Source organism: Ictidomys tridecemlineatus, unplaced genomic scaffold (genome assembly GCF_052094955.1).
Source record: "Ictidomys tridecemlineatus isolate mIctTri1 unplaced genomic scaffold, mIctTri1.hap1 Scaffold_46, whole genome shotgun sequence".
NCBI lineage: Eukaryota > Metazoa > Chordata > Mammalia > Rodentia > Sciuridae > Ictidomys > Ictidomys tridecemlineatus.
Window position 1 is genome coordinate 2,030,633 of NW_027522984.1, and position 17,527 is coordinate 2,048,159.

General features: G+C 34.0%; 2 protein-coding genes across 4 annotated transcripts in view; one reads left to right on the forward strand and one right to left on the reverse strand.

The window, feature by feature from the left end:
• LOC144373685 (transport and Golgi organization protein 1 homolog) overlaps positions 1–17,527 on the forward strand; it is a 44,545-nt gene that overhangs the window by 20,104 nt on the left and 6,914 nt on the right. For 2 of the 3 annotated variants that reach the window (XM_078036718.1, XM_078036719.1), the window contains 12 exons: positions 5,122–5,253; positions 7,514–7,535; positions 8,456–8,544; positions 8,781–8,858; positions 8,946–9,056; positions 10,308–10,379; positions 10,559–10,663; positions 11,307–11,429; positions 11,527–11,632; positions 12,654–12,709; positions 12,798–12,888; positions 13,060–13,198. In XM_078036718.1, the coding sequence (XP_077892844.1) occupies positions 5,122–5,253; positions 7,514–7,535; positions 8,456–8,544; positions 8,781–8,858; positions 8,946–9,056; positions 10,308–10,379; positions 10,559–10,663; positions 11,307–11,429; positions 11,527–11,632; positions 12,654–12,709; positions 12,798–12,888; positions 13,060–13,198 (1,124 nt within the window). Of the gene's footprint in view, positions 1–3,796; positions 4,033–5,121; positions 5,254–7,513; positions 7,536–8,455; positions 8,545–8,780; positions 8,859–8,945; positions 9,057–10,307; positions 10,380–10,558; positions 10,664–11,306; positions 11,430–11,526; positions 11,633–12,653; positions 12,710–12,797; positions 12,889–13,059; positions 13,199–17,527 lie in introns of those variants that run through there. The other variant, XM_078036717.1, reaches the window with a different exon arrangement.
• The window catches only part of LOC144373716 (axin interactor, dorsalization-associated protein-like), a 74,039-nt gene that overhangs the window by 15,366 nt on the left and 41,146 nt on the right, over positions 1–17,527 (reverse strand). The window lies entirely within an intron of this gene.

The following is a 17,527-nucleotide window of genomic DNA, read 5'->3' on the forward strand; positions in this document are numbered from 1 at the left end:
AAATAAAATGCACTCAGATTGGAAAGGAAGAAATAAAATTCTCTTTATTTTCAGATAACATGAATATATATAGATACAATCTGGTATGATCTAGAAAAAAGCTATTGTAAGGTTGACAGATAAAATTTACATCTAAAAGCAATTATATTTTCTATATATTAACAATGAATAATTAGAAATTGAAATTTTAAAGATTTCCATGTACAATAGAATAAAAATATGAAGTATTTAAACATAAACGTGGCAAAAACTAAAATGTATATATTAAAAACTATAAAATATTGCTGATAGAAATTAAAGAGAACCTAAATGGAGAGATATACCTAATTTATGAGTCAGAAGACTAAGGTGTCCATTCATCCCAGTTTAATCACCAGAGTCAACATTATTCCAATCAAAATTCCTGCAGAGTTTTGTAGAAAATGACAAGCTGATTGCAACAGACCTAGAATACGTGGCTTCAAGACTTAATCTAGGGCTGGGGATGTAGCTCAGTGGTAGAGCACTTGCCTAGCATATGCAAGGTCCTGTGTTCAATCCCTAGTACCATACGAAGAGGAAAAAAAGAAAAAAAATATTCTAAAGCTACAGTAATCAGGATTGCAGACAAAACATTGGAACAGAGCCAAGAATTCAGAGATAGATACACAATATATATGGCAACAGTCATTGACAAAGATGGAAAGACAAGTAGAGAATGGAAAGTTTTTTCAGCAAATGGTACTGAAATTACTGCATATTTATATGCAAAATATTGATCCATGCCTTGCATTAGACACCTGAATTAACTCACAGACTTAAATATTAAACTCAAAACTACAAAACCTCTAGGAAAAAAATAAGAGAAAAATTTTTGTTGAACTTAGGTTTGGCAAAGATTTCTTAAATTTGACAACAAAAGCATTAAAAAGGATTTGACAATGTGGGATTCATCAAACTAAAACCTCTGTAATTCAAAATACACTTTGAAGTCAATGAAATAGACAAAACACAAGCTGGGAGGAAATTACTGTAAAGCATTTATCAAGACTTGCATCAAGAATATATGAAGAACTCTTAGAACTCATTAGAAAAAATATAGTTCTGTAAAATAACACTTCATCAAAGAAGATAAACAGATAGTAAATAAAGACATTAAAAATGCTTGACATAATTATCAGGGAAATGCAATTTTGAAGCATAAGAGTTACCACTACACACTTATTAAATATCTAATATTAAAGACAATTGTGCTGAGTGGTTGGAGAAGAGATGGAGGAACTGGATGGGTACACAGCTGGTGGGGATATAAAGTGGTAGAATCACCTTCTTAAAAAGGTAAACATATACCAGTCATATCCAACCATTCTTTTCCAAAGAAAAGATAAATTATATAGCAGTAGGAGGAATTTTATATTTGTAAAAGCCCCAAACTGGAAAAAAATCCAAATGTCTATCAATAGATGATAGACAAATTGTGGTATGTACATATAATAAAATGCTACTCAGCAATAAAAATAGATGATAGATAAACTGATGTAGATGAATCTCAAATTATGCTGAATAAGAGAAGCCATAGAAAATACATTATCCCATACACATAAAACTTGAGGAATACAAAGCAATCTATTAAGATAGACATTTTGCTGGAGGAATGGGAAAGTGGGGGGCAAGAAGGAAGGGTGACAAAGGGCAGAATTACCTAGAGAATGAGAATATTTTTGGAAGTAAAGGATGTGTATATTATCTTGATTATAATGGTGATTTCATAATTTCATGTTAAAGTTTATCAAATTGCACACTTTAAATACATGTAATTTATTGCATGTCAATTTTACCTCAAAGCTATAAGAAATAATATACTCATCTTTTTTCACTTTCTAAGATACAAATAGTATTCTACAAATATTTTTCTCTACTTCATTTTAAAAATATATATTCTGGAAACCAGCTCTTAGCAGTATTTAAAATTATTTTCTTTCTTCTTTGGTTTATTCAACAACTTTCATTGATGACGGTTGTTTCAGCCTTTTGTGACCATCATGTATTATTATAATTAATGCTTGAATAACATAGTTTTGTAAATACAAGTTTTAAACATTTGTTGTTGTATTCCCAGTATCTTTAGAAGTTAGGGCTGGGGGACTATAGCTCAGCAGTAGAGCACTTGCCCTAGATACCCTTCCCCAGCACTGAAAAAGTTAAAAAAAAAAAGTGCGATTGTTGAGTTAATAGGTAAATATATAAGCAGTTTTGGGAGATGTTGCCAAATCTCATTTATAAGGGTTGTATCATTTTGTATACTTATCTGAGAATTTGTATTCCCCCACATTCTCTCACCTACTGAGTATGTTGTCAAACATTTGGATCTTGCCAATGCAAGTGAGAAATGGTATCTTGGTGTGGTTTAATTTGTATTTTGTTCATTATGAGCTAAGCAGAGCATGTTTCCATATGTTATAGCTATTTGCATTTCTTTTCCTGAGATCTGTTTATTTCTTCAGCCCATTTTTGTATAGGTTTGCTGGCCATTTTATTTATAATGTTCTTTATATTTCAGGAACATGATTCTTTGGACAATAATAGGTTGCAAATATTTTTTCTCAGGTTGTCATTGTCAAACTGTGTGTGTGTGTGTGTGTGTGTGTGTGTGTGTGTGTGTGTGTGTGTGTGTAGCAGGTTTAGATACAGCCAGGAAAGATTTTTTCAATGAGGCAGGTTTTGCCCACTCATAATACATAGAAAATTTCACCCAATATTTTCTAGTACTTGTTTATTTTCTATTTTTACATTCATGTTTCTTATCCATTTGTAGTTTATCTTTTGAAAAAGTAGAGAAAAATCCAATTTTATAATTTTCCATGTGGTAACGCTACTTATTAGAAAGTCTATTTTCCCCAAACTAACTTTTATTGTACCCCAAGTGTCCAGTTGGTTCTGTTTCTGGATTCTCTATTCTGTCCCACAATCTCTATGTATTCTTGGGCTTGGACAAGGGTACATGAATTAATTATATAGTCTGCCCTCCCTGTACCCTTCATTGCTCTTCTTTTTCAGTGCTTTCCTGCTTATTCTTGTTCTTTTGAATTGACTATAATCAACTTGACGACAGATTTTTAAAGATCCACATATGTTCATTCCCTCCCCAAGTTAAACGTCCCCAGTTTTTTCAATTTTTAGCACGTGCTTTTCGGGGGCTATTCATGATTCTGTTCTTTTCCACAAGTCATGCAACCTTAAAATGTGGCATCCAGAAATGAAGCCACCGGAGTGGGGTGATAATGACATGATTCCTTAGGGTAAGGCTTTTTAAAAGAGTGTCATCCACAATTGGAGAAAGTAACAGGACTGGATTGAGCAGGGAAGGAAAGCCCAGTCCAAGCAGTAGTCCTTTAGAAGGGAGCAGGAGAAGCTTCTCCTCTTCTGTCTGCACTTTTGGGGCAGGTAGGTACCTGGTGTCTCAACACGTTGACAAAAGGGTTTTGCTCTGGGAGGAGCTGGGAGGCCTGACTTTCTCCTTTTTCCTAGTCTCTGCCTATAATCCCCTTTTGCTAGTTCCCTGGCTTCCTCCAGGGCCTTCTAAATCGCTGGTCCTCTCCCAGTTCCGGGGACAGGTGAGCCTCTTTCCTTCTGGAGTCCTTTCATTTGGACTCTTCTGCTGGGCTCTCCTCGCGCTGTCCCCCGCTGGGCTCCGCAGTTGGTTCTTTCCGCTCCCTGCCCGCCCCTCTGCATCCTCTGTCCTCTCACTGCTGTAGGCCCAGGGGCTTCCTCTGATGACGCGTTTTACTTGCATTGGGCGGAAAGCACCTGTGGTGGAGGAAGGCAAAGTTCACTCCCAGTACCCGCCCCCTGCGCTGGGTCCTACCGAAGTAGGAAACGGTGAAAGAGGGTCCTGTGCTGTTCTGCATGGAAGCGTTGCTTCCGCTCAGCTGTCCCTACACCATGGACTCAGTACCTGCCGCTGTGCCTTCTGTCACTGCTTTCCCGGGGGACCCGGAGCTCCTGGGACCCCTGTCGGTGCTCTACGCAGCCCTCATTGCCAAGCTACTGGAGGTGACGGTCCCATTCCCAGGGAGGGACCCCAGCTCTGGCAGGCGGGTGGCTGAGTTCTGGCGGAGTGGGTGCACTGACTGTCGTGGCGACGGAGAAATGGAGTGTGTCGGGCCCAAGGCAAGCAGGACTTGACTGTATTGTTAAGCGAGGCCGGTGAGAGTGTACTTGAGCTTTCCCCACTTGCACTTTTTTTTTTTGACGGAATAGAGGTGACAACCTCATGGTATGTTCCGAAATGCAGCCAACAAGCCAAACAGCTAAGGTTACTACAGGTGTTTTCCCTACTGAGACTGCTGGGGAATTGGGCCCAAATGACAGTTATCTCCTATTACGTGTAGAGGGCGGTGAAAACAGGGAAGAGTAGGCAGGTGTTTACTGCACTGCCTTTGAGCAACCATTTAAAATTAGGCTTTGAATTTTATAGAAGGATGTTAAATTCAGAGAAGTTTAAGCCAATTTTCAAGAGTTGTCTGAAATTACATGTCACTTATCTGTTTATATAAGAGTGGAATGGAAGTAAGATTTAAAATCTTATATCATCATTGTTTTTATTTGTTGACATAAAATTAATTAGTTCTTTCATATATTTAAGTTTTTGTCTTAAATGAATTTTTTAAATTATAAAAACCAGGTTATTTAATAGAAAAGAATGATCCAGAGGGATTCTAGCCAGGTGTTAGACAATGTGATGATATAGGGCCTGTTACAAACTGGAAATGTATGCTCAATTTAAAGTATTTAGATTCGGGCTGGGGTTGTGGTTCAGTGGTAGAGCGCTTGCCTAGCATACATGAGGCACTGGGTTGGATCCTCTGCACCATATAAAAACAAAACAATGTGTCCACCCTAAAACTAAAGATACATAAATAAATATTTTTTAAAAAAGTATTTAGATTCATTATACTTGAAAACACTGCAAGCCAACAAAAAATGTGAGACTGCCAGTATCCTCTCTCTTGAAGAAGCTATTGGAAAATATTGAGGAGGTTGATTTCTGATGAGGAGGTTGGTTTAGAATTGCCATGATTCTTTGTGACTGTTTTGTTATAAATTTAAGGTTTCCCATTTCTTCTAATTTGTCTGTTTCAGCTGTTTACTACATTGCCTGATGATACTCAACCTGGGCCTGATTTTTATGGACTACCATGGAAGCCTGTAGTTTTCACTGTTTTCTTTGGGATTGTATCCTTTGTCATTTTCTTTTGGAGAACTGTTCTTGTTGTGAGTAAATTAACTTACTTATACCTCAGCACATAAGCACAAGGATTATTTTATATAGTCACTGCCCCCCCTTTTTTTTCTTTTTCAGTTGCTAAAACACAAATTAGTGGTTTAAGTCAAACTAACCTTATAAAATAATTTAGTGTGGGTGCAGTTGGTAGAACTGGTAATTCTTACAGCCATCCTGACCAGTAGTTTCATATGTATCAGAAGTCTTAAAAGTGGGATAAAAGATGGGATAGGTTAGATAAATATCCTTTTATGTAGCATATATGTCTAGTAATCTATCTTAAAGAAATAACTATGCTTTGAAGATTTTGGTAATGTTTTTCAATGGAACAGTGTATTAGATTGAAGACTTAGCACAACATAATTTATTTAGGGGTTATTGTATGTTCAATTAATGGAATAGTAGGCAGATGTATTTATTTCAAAGCTTTGAGGTACAGAAAATGCTCACAATTAAATGTGAAGTGGGGAAAAAAAGCAGAAACTAAGATTTAAATGTTGATGAACTGTATGTTAATATAAACACATATAAACAGGGAGAAATGCTGCAAAGAAATACAGTAAAATGAGAAAAAGGAGATGAGATAATTTTTCCAGTCTTTTATATAAATTTTTCCCAGATTTTATGATTTGATCATATGTTCAGAAAATACCTTTTTATTTGGAAGTATAGATTATGTGTTGTCCAAAAATCCATTAAATGATTTGTTCATTAAGTCTTTTTTTTTCCTGAGCAGAATTAGTCTATCTCTGTGTATATGTGTACATATATGTATAAGTGTGTGTGTGTGTGTGTGTGTGTGTGTGTGTGTGTGTGTGTATGCGCTTATACATACTTATGTTTGTACTGCAGGTCATTCTGTTTCATAGTTATTTAACATAATTGAAAGAAAATTATTTTAGGTAAATGGACTTTGCATATGAAAAGCCTAACAGTTAAAGAGGCCAAAAGCATTGGATACAAATCTTTTCAAATCTGATTGTTCTTTTTCTGATTTCTTAATTATATCAGACATATCATTGTTAAGATAAGTTTCCTCTCATTGTACAATTGAGTGTAAAATCTCTTAGAAAGTATTCCCTTCTTAAATAGAAGAATCGTTTGCCTGGATTCCTGTGAGGAATTTTCTAATCTCATTGAACTTTTTCTCAGCTAAAAGGAAAAAGGAAATAGAAGGATAAAGAGAAGGGGAAAACATGAAAACATTTTATATTTCTCTCTCTTGTTTCTTTCATTTCAAGAACCCTGGTACCTGTTTCTCTTTTCACTAGGTTATGTGGGATCTGGTTCCTAGCTTGTTGCTCCTCAGTTTCAGCATTTGACTTTGGAACTTTAGTCCTTACCTTAGATGACTGCTTTTATGCTACTTCCCATTTTCCTCTGTTGTCATTTTGAGTAAAAGGTTAGCAAGGCTATGACATTAAAGAAATGTTCATTTCTTTCTGTGTTGGAGTTTTCTGAATGCAATTTCCTATTACGAAGATCCCATGGATGATCCATGGACACATCTGAGTATCCCATCACCATTTATAACATTTGAAAGGACAAGTAATATGCTAAGTTACAAAGAAATTTAGTGATGTTTTAAAAAAATTTCTGCTTATGTTTTATTATCAGGTAGTTTATTGCTGTCTTTTGGAAATGATTGTTTTTGTCCTTTCCAGAATATGTTAATTGTCATTTCTCTTGTTGCTTGTGCATTTTCTTCTAGCAGTCTTCCCTTTCAGATTTCTTGCTATATATTTAGTGGTTTGCAGAAATAAGATGATGTAGCCTCTTAGTTTCTAAATTCAGCCAATAGCCAAATTTAAATTGGAGTTCTAAGATGTTTTCTGGTGAGTGAAAGTGGCATATCTTAGTACAAAGATTATGCCTTTAATATTGTTTCCTCAGATTCCTTTTGAATAGTCATTGTTTCTAGACTTTATCCTGGTTATTTAGAATTGTCAAGTAAATGATTTTGAGTACACACACACACACACACACACACACACACACACACACATATTTACTGTGAAATAAGGTGCATATCTTAGTGTTTTTATGTCAGAGGCTATTTATGAAATATCACTACCAATTAAATTTAAAAGGCTTGTTAACCTTTACTTATTTTTAATCCTATAAATTATTATCCTGAACCAGAATGTTATTAAATTCTCACTTGGTTATGATTCTGATTGTTGTTTTAGGAATGCTGTTTCTATTGAGCAGATGTTTGATATCAAATTTAGTCTTTTTTCTCTCTTCTAGGTAAAAGATAGAGTATATCAAGGTAAATTTTTAGGTCTCTTAAACTTGTAATAACCCTTTGTATTGGTGTTTGATGTGTGTTTTATGTATGTTAGAAGTAGATACAGTGACTTTTAATGTCTATTATCTTTTTTACCTCCTGAAAATTTTACTGTTCCTAGGTTGCTAGCATGGATAATAGAGTAGATGATGATGGTTCCAACTCTGAGATAGGAGATAAAGAGGAGGAACAAATTGTGGATAGGGAGATGATAAGTTTTAATTTGGGGCAGATTAACTTTGAATATTGATATAATGCAGATGTATTACATTTGAAGAGTATTTCTATGCTAATGATTTAATCATGCATTAAGTAATTGAGTAGATAATTTAAAGAATGGTAATGTGAATCAGTATGTTTTCATTTCTGTTTTTCTTTGCAAAGAATTAAATGATTCCATTTTCTGAAAAGAAAGTGTTTTGAGAAGGGAGGAATATCAAGCTACAACACTTTACTGTATTTCCCATCTGTGAAATAAGCTTAAATTGAAATATCATTTTGGATGGGAGGGGTACCTGGGATTGAACTCTGGGGCACGCTACTGAGCCACATCCCCAACCTCCTATATTTAGAGACCAAGTCTCACTTAGTTGCTTAGTGTCTCACTCTTGCTGAGGCTGGCTTTGAACTTGGGATCCTTCTAGCTCAGCCTCCTGAGCCACTGGGATTACAGGTGTGTACCATTGCGCCCAGCAAAATATCATTGTTCTTATATTTTTCTTAAATTTTAATAATTTTTATACTCTTATTGCTAATAAGCATAGATTGCTTTTTAAAAGCATAATAGCTATGCTAAGAAGTATTTCCTCATAGTACCATATAACATGTCTTTGCTTTTAGTAGATTGAATAATTGAATTTCATTTAGTGATTGTAATAATCTTGTATATTTCCCCCTTTTAGTCAATGAACAGCAAATTTCCAAAAAGGTGAACAATTTCATAAAAGAAAATGAAGAACTAATGCAGAAATTGTCAAATTATGAACAGAAGGTATAATTATTTTTTTGTTTCTTTCTCCCTTGGTTCTAGCTTGAATCATTTCTACCTGTTTTAATTTAAAAATCGTATTTTAAAATTTTTTTCATTATTTCCTACAAATCATCCAAATTCTAAGCAGTCATGTATTAAGTACTGCTTTCTTCTGGAAAGGGTCACTTGTCTGGAAGTAACTTGTATAGTAGCACTATAATTTGTGTATCTTAATTCTGAATGCTTTATTTGCATAGGTGAAGGAATCAAAGAAACAGGTTCAAGAAACCATGAAACAAAAAATGATTCTTTCTGATGAAACAACTAAATACAAGGTAAAAATCCCTTCTTTGGGGGGAATTACATTCTAAACTCAAAAGTAAATGTAATGAGTGAGTAATCTTGACACCTATTTTTTCCAGGATAAAATGAAGCTTCTTGAAAAAGCTAATGAACTTCTGGATGAGAGAGCTAAAAGTCTTCATGTTATGTTAGAATCTGAGAAAGAACAGAAAGCTAAGAATCAGGACTTGGTAAGAGTTTTGCTGCTAAGTGTTACTGCAATTTGGCTTTTGAAATATTTTGTAAAATTGGTTAAGTTAAACTTAGTCTAGCTGTTAACTAAAGTAAGATTAGGAGCCAAGGAAGTTGAACCCACTTCTGCCCATTTTGTGGAACTTTTAAGTACTGATACAACAAATTATTTTTATGGGCCTAGGAAATATTTTTATTCTCAACCTTGGATAATTTTCATATTGCTTTGCTCTGCCCTTGGAAACATGCAGAACAACTAAAAAACTATTGTCCAGTTGAACAGTATTTGTTTACTTTTTACTTGAAAGAGTAATGAATTAATCAATTTTCTGTACTTAAAAAAAAATTTATTCCATTTTCAATTCATGTTTCATTTTCAATTTCTATAAGTTTCTATAATTACATAAAAGTTGCAAAAGATAGTAGAGAGTGTGTTCTGAAATATCCTACCCCCAAGTAAGCTTGATCACCTAGCTGAGGTAGTATTTATCAGATTTCTCCACTGTAAAAATTCTTTCCAATCCTTTTCATATTGTATTCTTTGGAAGTTACCATGCACAGCCCACAGTTAAAGTATGAAGAGTTACAAGCTCAGGATGCAGCTCATGGTAGAGCACTTGCCTAGCATACATGAGGCCCAGGATTCAATCCCAGGCATTGCAAACAAAGATTGCAGAGTTATATCCACTTCCTTAAGGAGCGGGTATATTTATAAATTTTTTGGATTTCTTCTGTATGTGAGATTAGTCTATTCTTCCTTAAATTTTATCATTTTTTACTTCAGATAAGAAAATTTTAAAAATGATCTTGGGAAATTTTTTTCTCTATCACTAGAAAAAAATTACTAATTTGAACTGGTTTACTTGAAACAGTAATTAATTAGTTAATTTTCTGTGCTTTAAAACATTTTATTTACTTATTGCATTATGATTTTCTATACTTTGACCTTTTTTTTCTGGTTATCTCATAAACAGTAAGGTTGTGGATGCCATGAAATATTTATGACTTCATTTTCCCTCATCTCTTTCAGTTCTTGATTTTTTGCTTAGTCCAAAGCTGGATCCCCTGCATTTACCTGAAATGTAATGGGATGGCTTGACAAAAATTTTGTTGTGTTTATCTTTTTAGTATATATATGTGTGTGTGTGTACACACACACACACATATATATATATATATATATATATATATATATCAGTATTTCTACTGAAATCCTAATGCATATTTTGTGTTCTGTTTTCACCTGGCAGATAATGGAAAATAAGAAAACTATAGAGAAGCTTAAAGATGTCATTTCAGTGAATACTTCTGAACTTTCAGAGGTAAAGCTGCCAACTCTTGCTAACGGATATTAATACTATATCTTAGTTTTGTTGCAGACCAAAAATTTGAGGTGTGCTAAAATGTGCAAAAAATGAGAACTGAATGATGTGTGGTTTGGGAAAGTATAACTTTGTTTTTTCTTTGGAATTAATTCACTAACTGTAGTGTTTTGCATTAGCTTCACATTGTCCTTAATGAAGCTAAGCTTCGTGAAGAGAAGGTGAAGTTGGAATGCTGTCAGCTTCAGAAAGAAAATACCATGCTTAAGAAGAAGAAAGAGCAGGTAAATAAAATTTGATGTCATACATAATGTAAACTAGAGAAGTGAATATCATTATCTTGTATCTTTTTTGGATCTGTTTCTGAGGTAAGGAATATTCATGTAGGACCTTTTCTAGATATGCAAAGTTTAAACAATGCTCCCCAAATTGAGTGCATATATATGGTCTCCATCTGTTTTGGATTTTTGGATTATTGCTTTTCTTATCAAATGTCAATCAGTTATTAACTTGCATAGCCTCAAAGAAACTTTTTAAACCAGAAAATTAAGTATTTTATGATCCTCTTTTGAGTAGTTACTGATTCACCGGCCAAGGGAAGATTACATGATAAGGAATCTAAATTTAGGAGACAGTCATATGTGCCCAGCCATTCCTGCTGGAGGTAAATTATTTGAATTGGCAGCAATTTTCTGGGGAATGCAATAAACAGGGTCAACTTCCTGATAGCTCTGATGTTCTTACTGCAGCTGTGAGAGTTGAGGCCACTCTGCCCTCTTCCTTAACCAATGTCTCAACCTTCTCGATTGAGGGAGGCCACCGAGGAGTATGGCTCTGTATTTCTTTGTCTAAGTCTTGTAGTCCTGATGTATCCAGTGCAGAAACCCCTCCCTAACCCATAGGAATTCATGTGTTTTGACTTTTCAGTTGCAGCAGGAAGTGAAAGACTGGAGTACATCACACGCTGAGCTCAGTGAACAAATAAAATCATTTGAGAAGTCACAGAAAGATTTACAAGTAACGCTTAGTCTTAAAGATGATACTATTAATGTAAGTTTATACTCCAAATACATGTTTTATCTCATGAATTCTCCTGAAATCTTTGAATTAAAATCGAGAGTCTTCCAACCTTTTGCTTCTTTTCTAGGCTCTAACTAATTACATCACACAGTTGAATCGGTTACAATGTGAATCTGAATCTGAGGATCAAAGTCGAGATGAGTCAGATGAATTAACCAATGGAGAGTTAGCAGGTAAGATCAGTCTCAGGGAGGTTGAATCCTTTTTTTCTTTCCTGTCTTTAATTAAGTATACAGATGCCACTTTTCAGCTGGCTGAATTTCTTCTTAAGCTTCAGGGTTGTAGACACATATCACTGGATCTATAGATATGTCTGTTGCATTGGCAGAGGTGGGTTGCTGGGGTATAATGTAGCAATAGGCATGTGAAGAACACTTGACTTTTCCTATCCCATTGAAAACTAGTAAGTACACTGCAGCTACAATAGTCACATCCTATACCTCTAAGTATTGAACATTGTACAGTAAGAGAAATTTATTTCTTAACTTATGCAGATGATACTTGATTTTGATACTCATCATCTCTATGGCTCTGTGGTTTTAAGTCCACAGTCAGTCTTAAGAGTCCGGAGGTAGTTGGAACCATAAACTAAGGCTGTGAGAACAGAGGCTAGAGACTATCAGAAAGTTAGAGAGGGAGTGTAACAATGTTTACTGATGAGGAAAATATTTCCAGATGTTTTCTCCCAAGTTGGATATTGCTTACATAGCAAGTATTTCAAACCACACCTGGTAGTAGATTCAGGGAGAAAATAGAGGATTGAATCTTTCTAAACAAGACACTTACTTGCCCAGGTGAAGATAGATCTGAGAGAGAAGAAAAGCTTTTATCTTACAAGAATAACATAGATAACATTTTAGTTGTGCAAACTAGAAATTCACCTTTTTAAAAAAAAAAACAGACACAGTACTTTTATTTATTTTTATGCTGAGGATCAAACTCAGTGCCTCACACATGCTAGGTGAGCACTCTACCACTGAGCCACAACCCCAGTCTGAAATTCACCTCTTTCTTTTTTTTTTTAAATCTAAGCTTGCAATTCTCTTAAAAGTCATTAGTCTAATCAGTTTAATTATTTAATTGATTTTTTTTTCTTCCGGTGTTTGAACACAATCATTCTTTAGTTTGGGGAAGTTAGGAGAATATAGAGTTAAAAGTAAGGAAAGGAAAAGCTAAAAGTCTTTTGTTTTTTAGGTGATCGGAACGAGAAGATCAAAGATCAAATTAAGCAGATGATGGATGTCTCTCGGGTATAGTTCTTTGTAAGAGTCCCATAGTGCCTGTGAATTCTTCCTGTGCCTCACTTTTAAGAATACCTCTCTTTTCTGCAATTTTTAGACACAAACTACAATATCAGTAGTTGAAGAGGATCTAAAACTTTTACAACTTAAGCAAAGCGCCTTGATGTCCACAATATGTAATCTAGAAGGTGGGTTCTTCTTGAGAAGAAATTGCCATGTTGAAAAGACTTAAAATTTTATTGGAAATATAAAGAATGGCTTCTTGCTTTCATGCTTCTTACTTTTCTTGGCACTACTCCCTCAAACAAGTTCTTAAGTCCTTGTACACATATAGAGATAAGCTGTTTTATCCTTTACAGACCAAATAAAGAAATTAGAAAGTGACTGCAATTCACTACGGTCTTCTAAAGCTGAACTGGAAGAGGAATGCAAAACTCTTAGGCAGAAAGTGGAGATTTTAAATGAACTCTACCAGCAAAATGAGATGGCACTACAAAAGTAAGATTTTCATTGTTTGTTATTGTTATCACTGTGTGAACTAACAGATAATTTTATCTTTTCTTAAGATTATTTACAATTTTTTCTAGTTGTAATAAGTAGAGATTTGTCTTTTTTCCTTTGTGTTTTGTTTCCTATAAGTTGCATTTTTCTTTCCATCGTCAGTCTTAAGAGTCCTGAGGTAGTTGGAACCATAAACTAAGGCTGTGAGGACATCGTAATCAATTGTCAAATTCATATGAAGGCAGGAAGTGGTAAACTGGTATTAACAGTCACTGATGTGGAAATACCTCTCAAAAGATCTAGGCCCTTTCTATGATCCCACTATTTATTTTAATTACCTTTCATTGTAATCAGTTATGTAATTCTAATGTTTTGAACTTTTATCTCTAACTCTGGACCTTTAAAAATACTGAGTGATTTGGAATGACATGTTTTAGTAGAATAAAAACTTCAAAAAGGAATAATATTTACTTATTGATGGTACAAGTTTTGGACTTGAATATCTCAGATGTTCACACTAAAAATTGAACTGTGGCAAGGACCTTAGGAGTTATGATTACAGAAGTACTTGTTTGTAGTATATATTTATATATTAATCTTCTCAGTGTGGAGCTAGTTATTTTTTGAAAGTTCATTTGAAGTTTTTAATCCACAAAAATACTTGAATTCTCTAAAAATAGGTTTTTTTGTGTCAGATTTTGTTTGTTTGCACCTGATTTTACTCTTCGGCATATATATATATCTTGTTAAAGCAAAGACAGACCTTCTTATAGACCTAACTATTTTTAGGTATTTTGACTTCTGTTGCCTAATTAATGCATTAAATATTGAAACCTTTCCATTAACTTTTCTAAAATTCTGTGATCTCCAAGCGACCTTTTTAGAATCTCAAATTTTTGTTCAGGCCAGTTCTAAATGCCTGGCCTGTTTCAAAGAAACATTTCTCATTTTATCATTTTTTATTTAAGAGAACACTTGTTTTCTCTGTCCCTACTAGTAATATGAATGACCTAAATGGCAATTAATTTTCTTTGTAATGCAGTTAAATTATAGCACTATTTTCCTCAACTCCTCCAAAATTCATTCAGTCATCATCTGTGGTTTGTACTCTTTTTACTCATCCCCAGGTACTATGTTAGTTCATGCCTGTGTCATCTTTTCTGTTTCTAACCTAGGTCATCTGTCTTCATTCTCCATTATTTATATTTTTATATAATTTATTTCAAATTCTTAGTAATTTTCTCTATAGCTGCTTGAGTGGACTTTCTAAAATATGTCTGTCCATGTCAATATGTGCCTGTGGTTTATGAAGAATTTGCTTTCTATTTGATGACCTGTTCTTTTTTTCTTCCTTGTATCTTTTTAATAGTTTAAATATTTTTAATTATTTTCCTCATCCCCTGTATAAGCTTGATGTAATCATAAATTATAATGGAATTATAATTATATAATTGTAATTATATAATTATAATTATAATTTTATTCATCTTCTCATAATTTAAAGGCCATGGTATATATTCTGGATTTAATAAAAACCTGACATAGATTAATAGGTTTATTATTTTTTTTATGGGCTTTAAGTAACTCCCGAATCAGATAACTGTTGTGGCATTGTATGTTAGTACTTCATATACTGTGAACTCCATAAGACATTCATTCAATTTATACACATATTTAAATTTTCTGTAGTTCTGCATTCTACACTGTTGGTTTCATATTTGAAATTATTTTCATTCTATTTGAACATTGTCCTTTAATGATAGATTTGATTAGTGTATCAAAGTAGTACAAGGATAAACAGAATAGTATTTTATCCACTAAATATTGCTACCTTTATAATCTGTATTAGGTTGACATGAACTTCATGATTAGAGTTAAAACCAGTTTCCATTTTTAAAGGATCTCTCTTTTGGCTACTGAATTTTGACTGTTACTTAGTTTTAGCAATTTAAAAATATCCAATTAATTACCATCTGTTCTAAATTTTTTCTTTATGGAGTCCATTATCATTGTTGTTTGGTCTTATCCCTCCCCTAGTTCCTGTAGTCATTTCTCTGTTTTTTTATCAGTTTTATTGGGAAGTGCCTAGGTGTAGTTTTCCCCACCCCACCCACTTTTTCCTCTTGCAGTTATGTTGTTTGGGACCATTAAATATTTCGAGTTTTTATTTAAATGTTGATTTTACCTCATTCTCTCTTCTGATTATAATAATGCATATTAGAATTTGATTTCCCCTGCCTCCTACATTCTGGATTTACTTCTTCTGGATATTTTCTTCTGACCTGTCTTAAAAGCGCTAGGATTTATTTTACTTCCCAAATCTGCTGCTAAAATCATTCATTGAGTTTAGGATTTTAAAAAGTTCAGGGTTTAAAATATTATTTTAGTTGTAGATGGACATAATATTTTATTTTATTTTTTATAGAATTTTTTTAAGAGAGAGAGAAAGAGAGAATTTTAATATTTATTTTTTAGTTTTTAGCGGACACAACATCTTTGTTTGTATGTGGTCCTGAGGATTGAACCCGGGCTGCACACATGCCAGGCGAGCGCACTACCGCTTGAGCCACATCCCCAGCCCGACACAATATTTTATTTATTTTATGTGGTGTTGAGGACTGATCCCAGTGCCTCACACATGTGGGGCACGTGCTTCACCACTGAGCCACAACCCCAGTCCTATTTCAGTACTACAGCTCAAACCCAGGACCTTGAGCCATGTGCTCTACTATTGAGCTACCTCCCCAGACTCCTTGCTCTTTCTCATAAGGGACTAGTGTCTTACTGCTTTCCAAGCTATCTTTAATCTCATCATTCTGCCTCTGCCTCCTGAGTATCTTCAATTGTAGGTAGGTCACCACACTCAACTATTTCTTGGTTTTATAGTTTCTAATCCTTTGACAAAATTCATAATCTTTTTTTTTCCTCTTTTGTGGTGCTGGGGTTTGAACTCAGAGCCTTGTGCATGCAAGGCAGCACTCTAACAACTAAACTATATTCCCAAACCTGAAATTCATAATCTTGACTTTACTTTTTTGAGTATATAAAGCACAGTGATTTTAAAACATGTGTGGATAACCCCATTAGGTGGTTTCCTTTTCTGTGGGATTTTTTTCTCACAGAATTTTGTCTTATGGAGTGCCTGATCAGTTTTGATTGGCTAACATTGTTGTGATAATTATAGATGAAATTTGAGGACTAAGATGAAGTTATCTTTTTATAGAAAAGTGTTGAGGTTACTTGAGTAAGATTGTCTGTCACTTTAAACTTAGTCAGCAATTAAGATAATTCAAAAATGACTGGTCCTTTCAATGTTTCAGTATTATTCCTTTTGGTTTTTTTGCCTGTTCATCACTTAAGTGTGCAGTACTTTCTAATCTAAACTCAAAGGCTAGGGCTTTTATTAAGGGTCCCTTTATTTGTAGCCCCAAACACTTGTTTTTTCCTCTAAGCCCAGGAATTTGATGAAGGCTTAGTTCAGACTCATTATATCTTTGTGTTATCTTCAATATGTGGGTAAATCTAGGAGAAAAGTACCTTAAAGTGCCAGCCTTACTTGTAATTCTGAGATTCCTTTTTCTAATGGATCTTGGCCACATACATATATCTTCACTGCCTTTTTAGCTTGGATCCTTTCAAACACAATTTTATATTCTTATAAAGATATTTTGATTGTTCTTAGTGCTCTCAGACTAACTCTTTGATAATTGGAAACAAAATTCTCTCTTTCCTTCAAGATTCAGTTTTCTCCATATTCCTTCTTAAGCCAGTGGGGAAAATTATTATATTCCTTTAGGTGTCATTTATACCTGAAACAGTGAGCTCTTTTATTCTTTAGCATCTTACAAGGTAACTAGTATATTATAGCCACTCATAAAATACTTGCTGAAGAATTAAATGAGAAGCTATATAAGAATATAAAATCCCCTTTTTCTATTTGGTATCAATAATCCTTTTTTACTATAGTTCTTCTGATTTATGGAAAATTAAGTTTCAATTTAATTATCTTTTGAATTGGAACTATGGCTAAAGTAATACAAGGATAGCAGAAAATAGTATTTTTTAAATCATTAAATGTGGCTACCTTTGTCTCAGTAGATGAACATCTTGAGTTTCATGATCAGAGTTAAAACTTGTCAGTAGATAATACTCTGATCGTGGGTCAGTTTGGCTTATTTTCAGACATTATCAAAACTCAGATTTGTCTTTTTGCTTAATTGCAATTCTTTTGAAATAGATATCTAAAGTGTGAAAAATGTTCTGTCGTTAATTGCATAGCTAAAAAGACATATTCTAGAAGATTTTTTCTTTGACTGACTATATCTT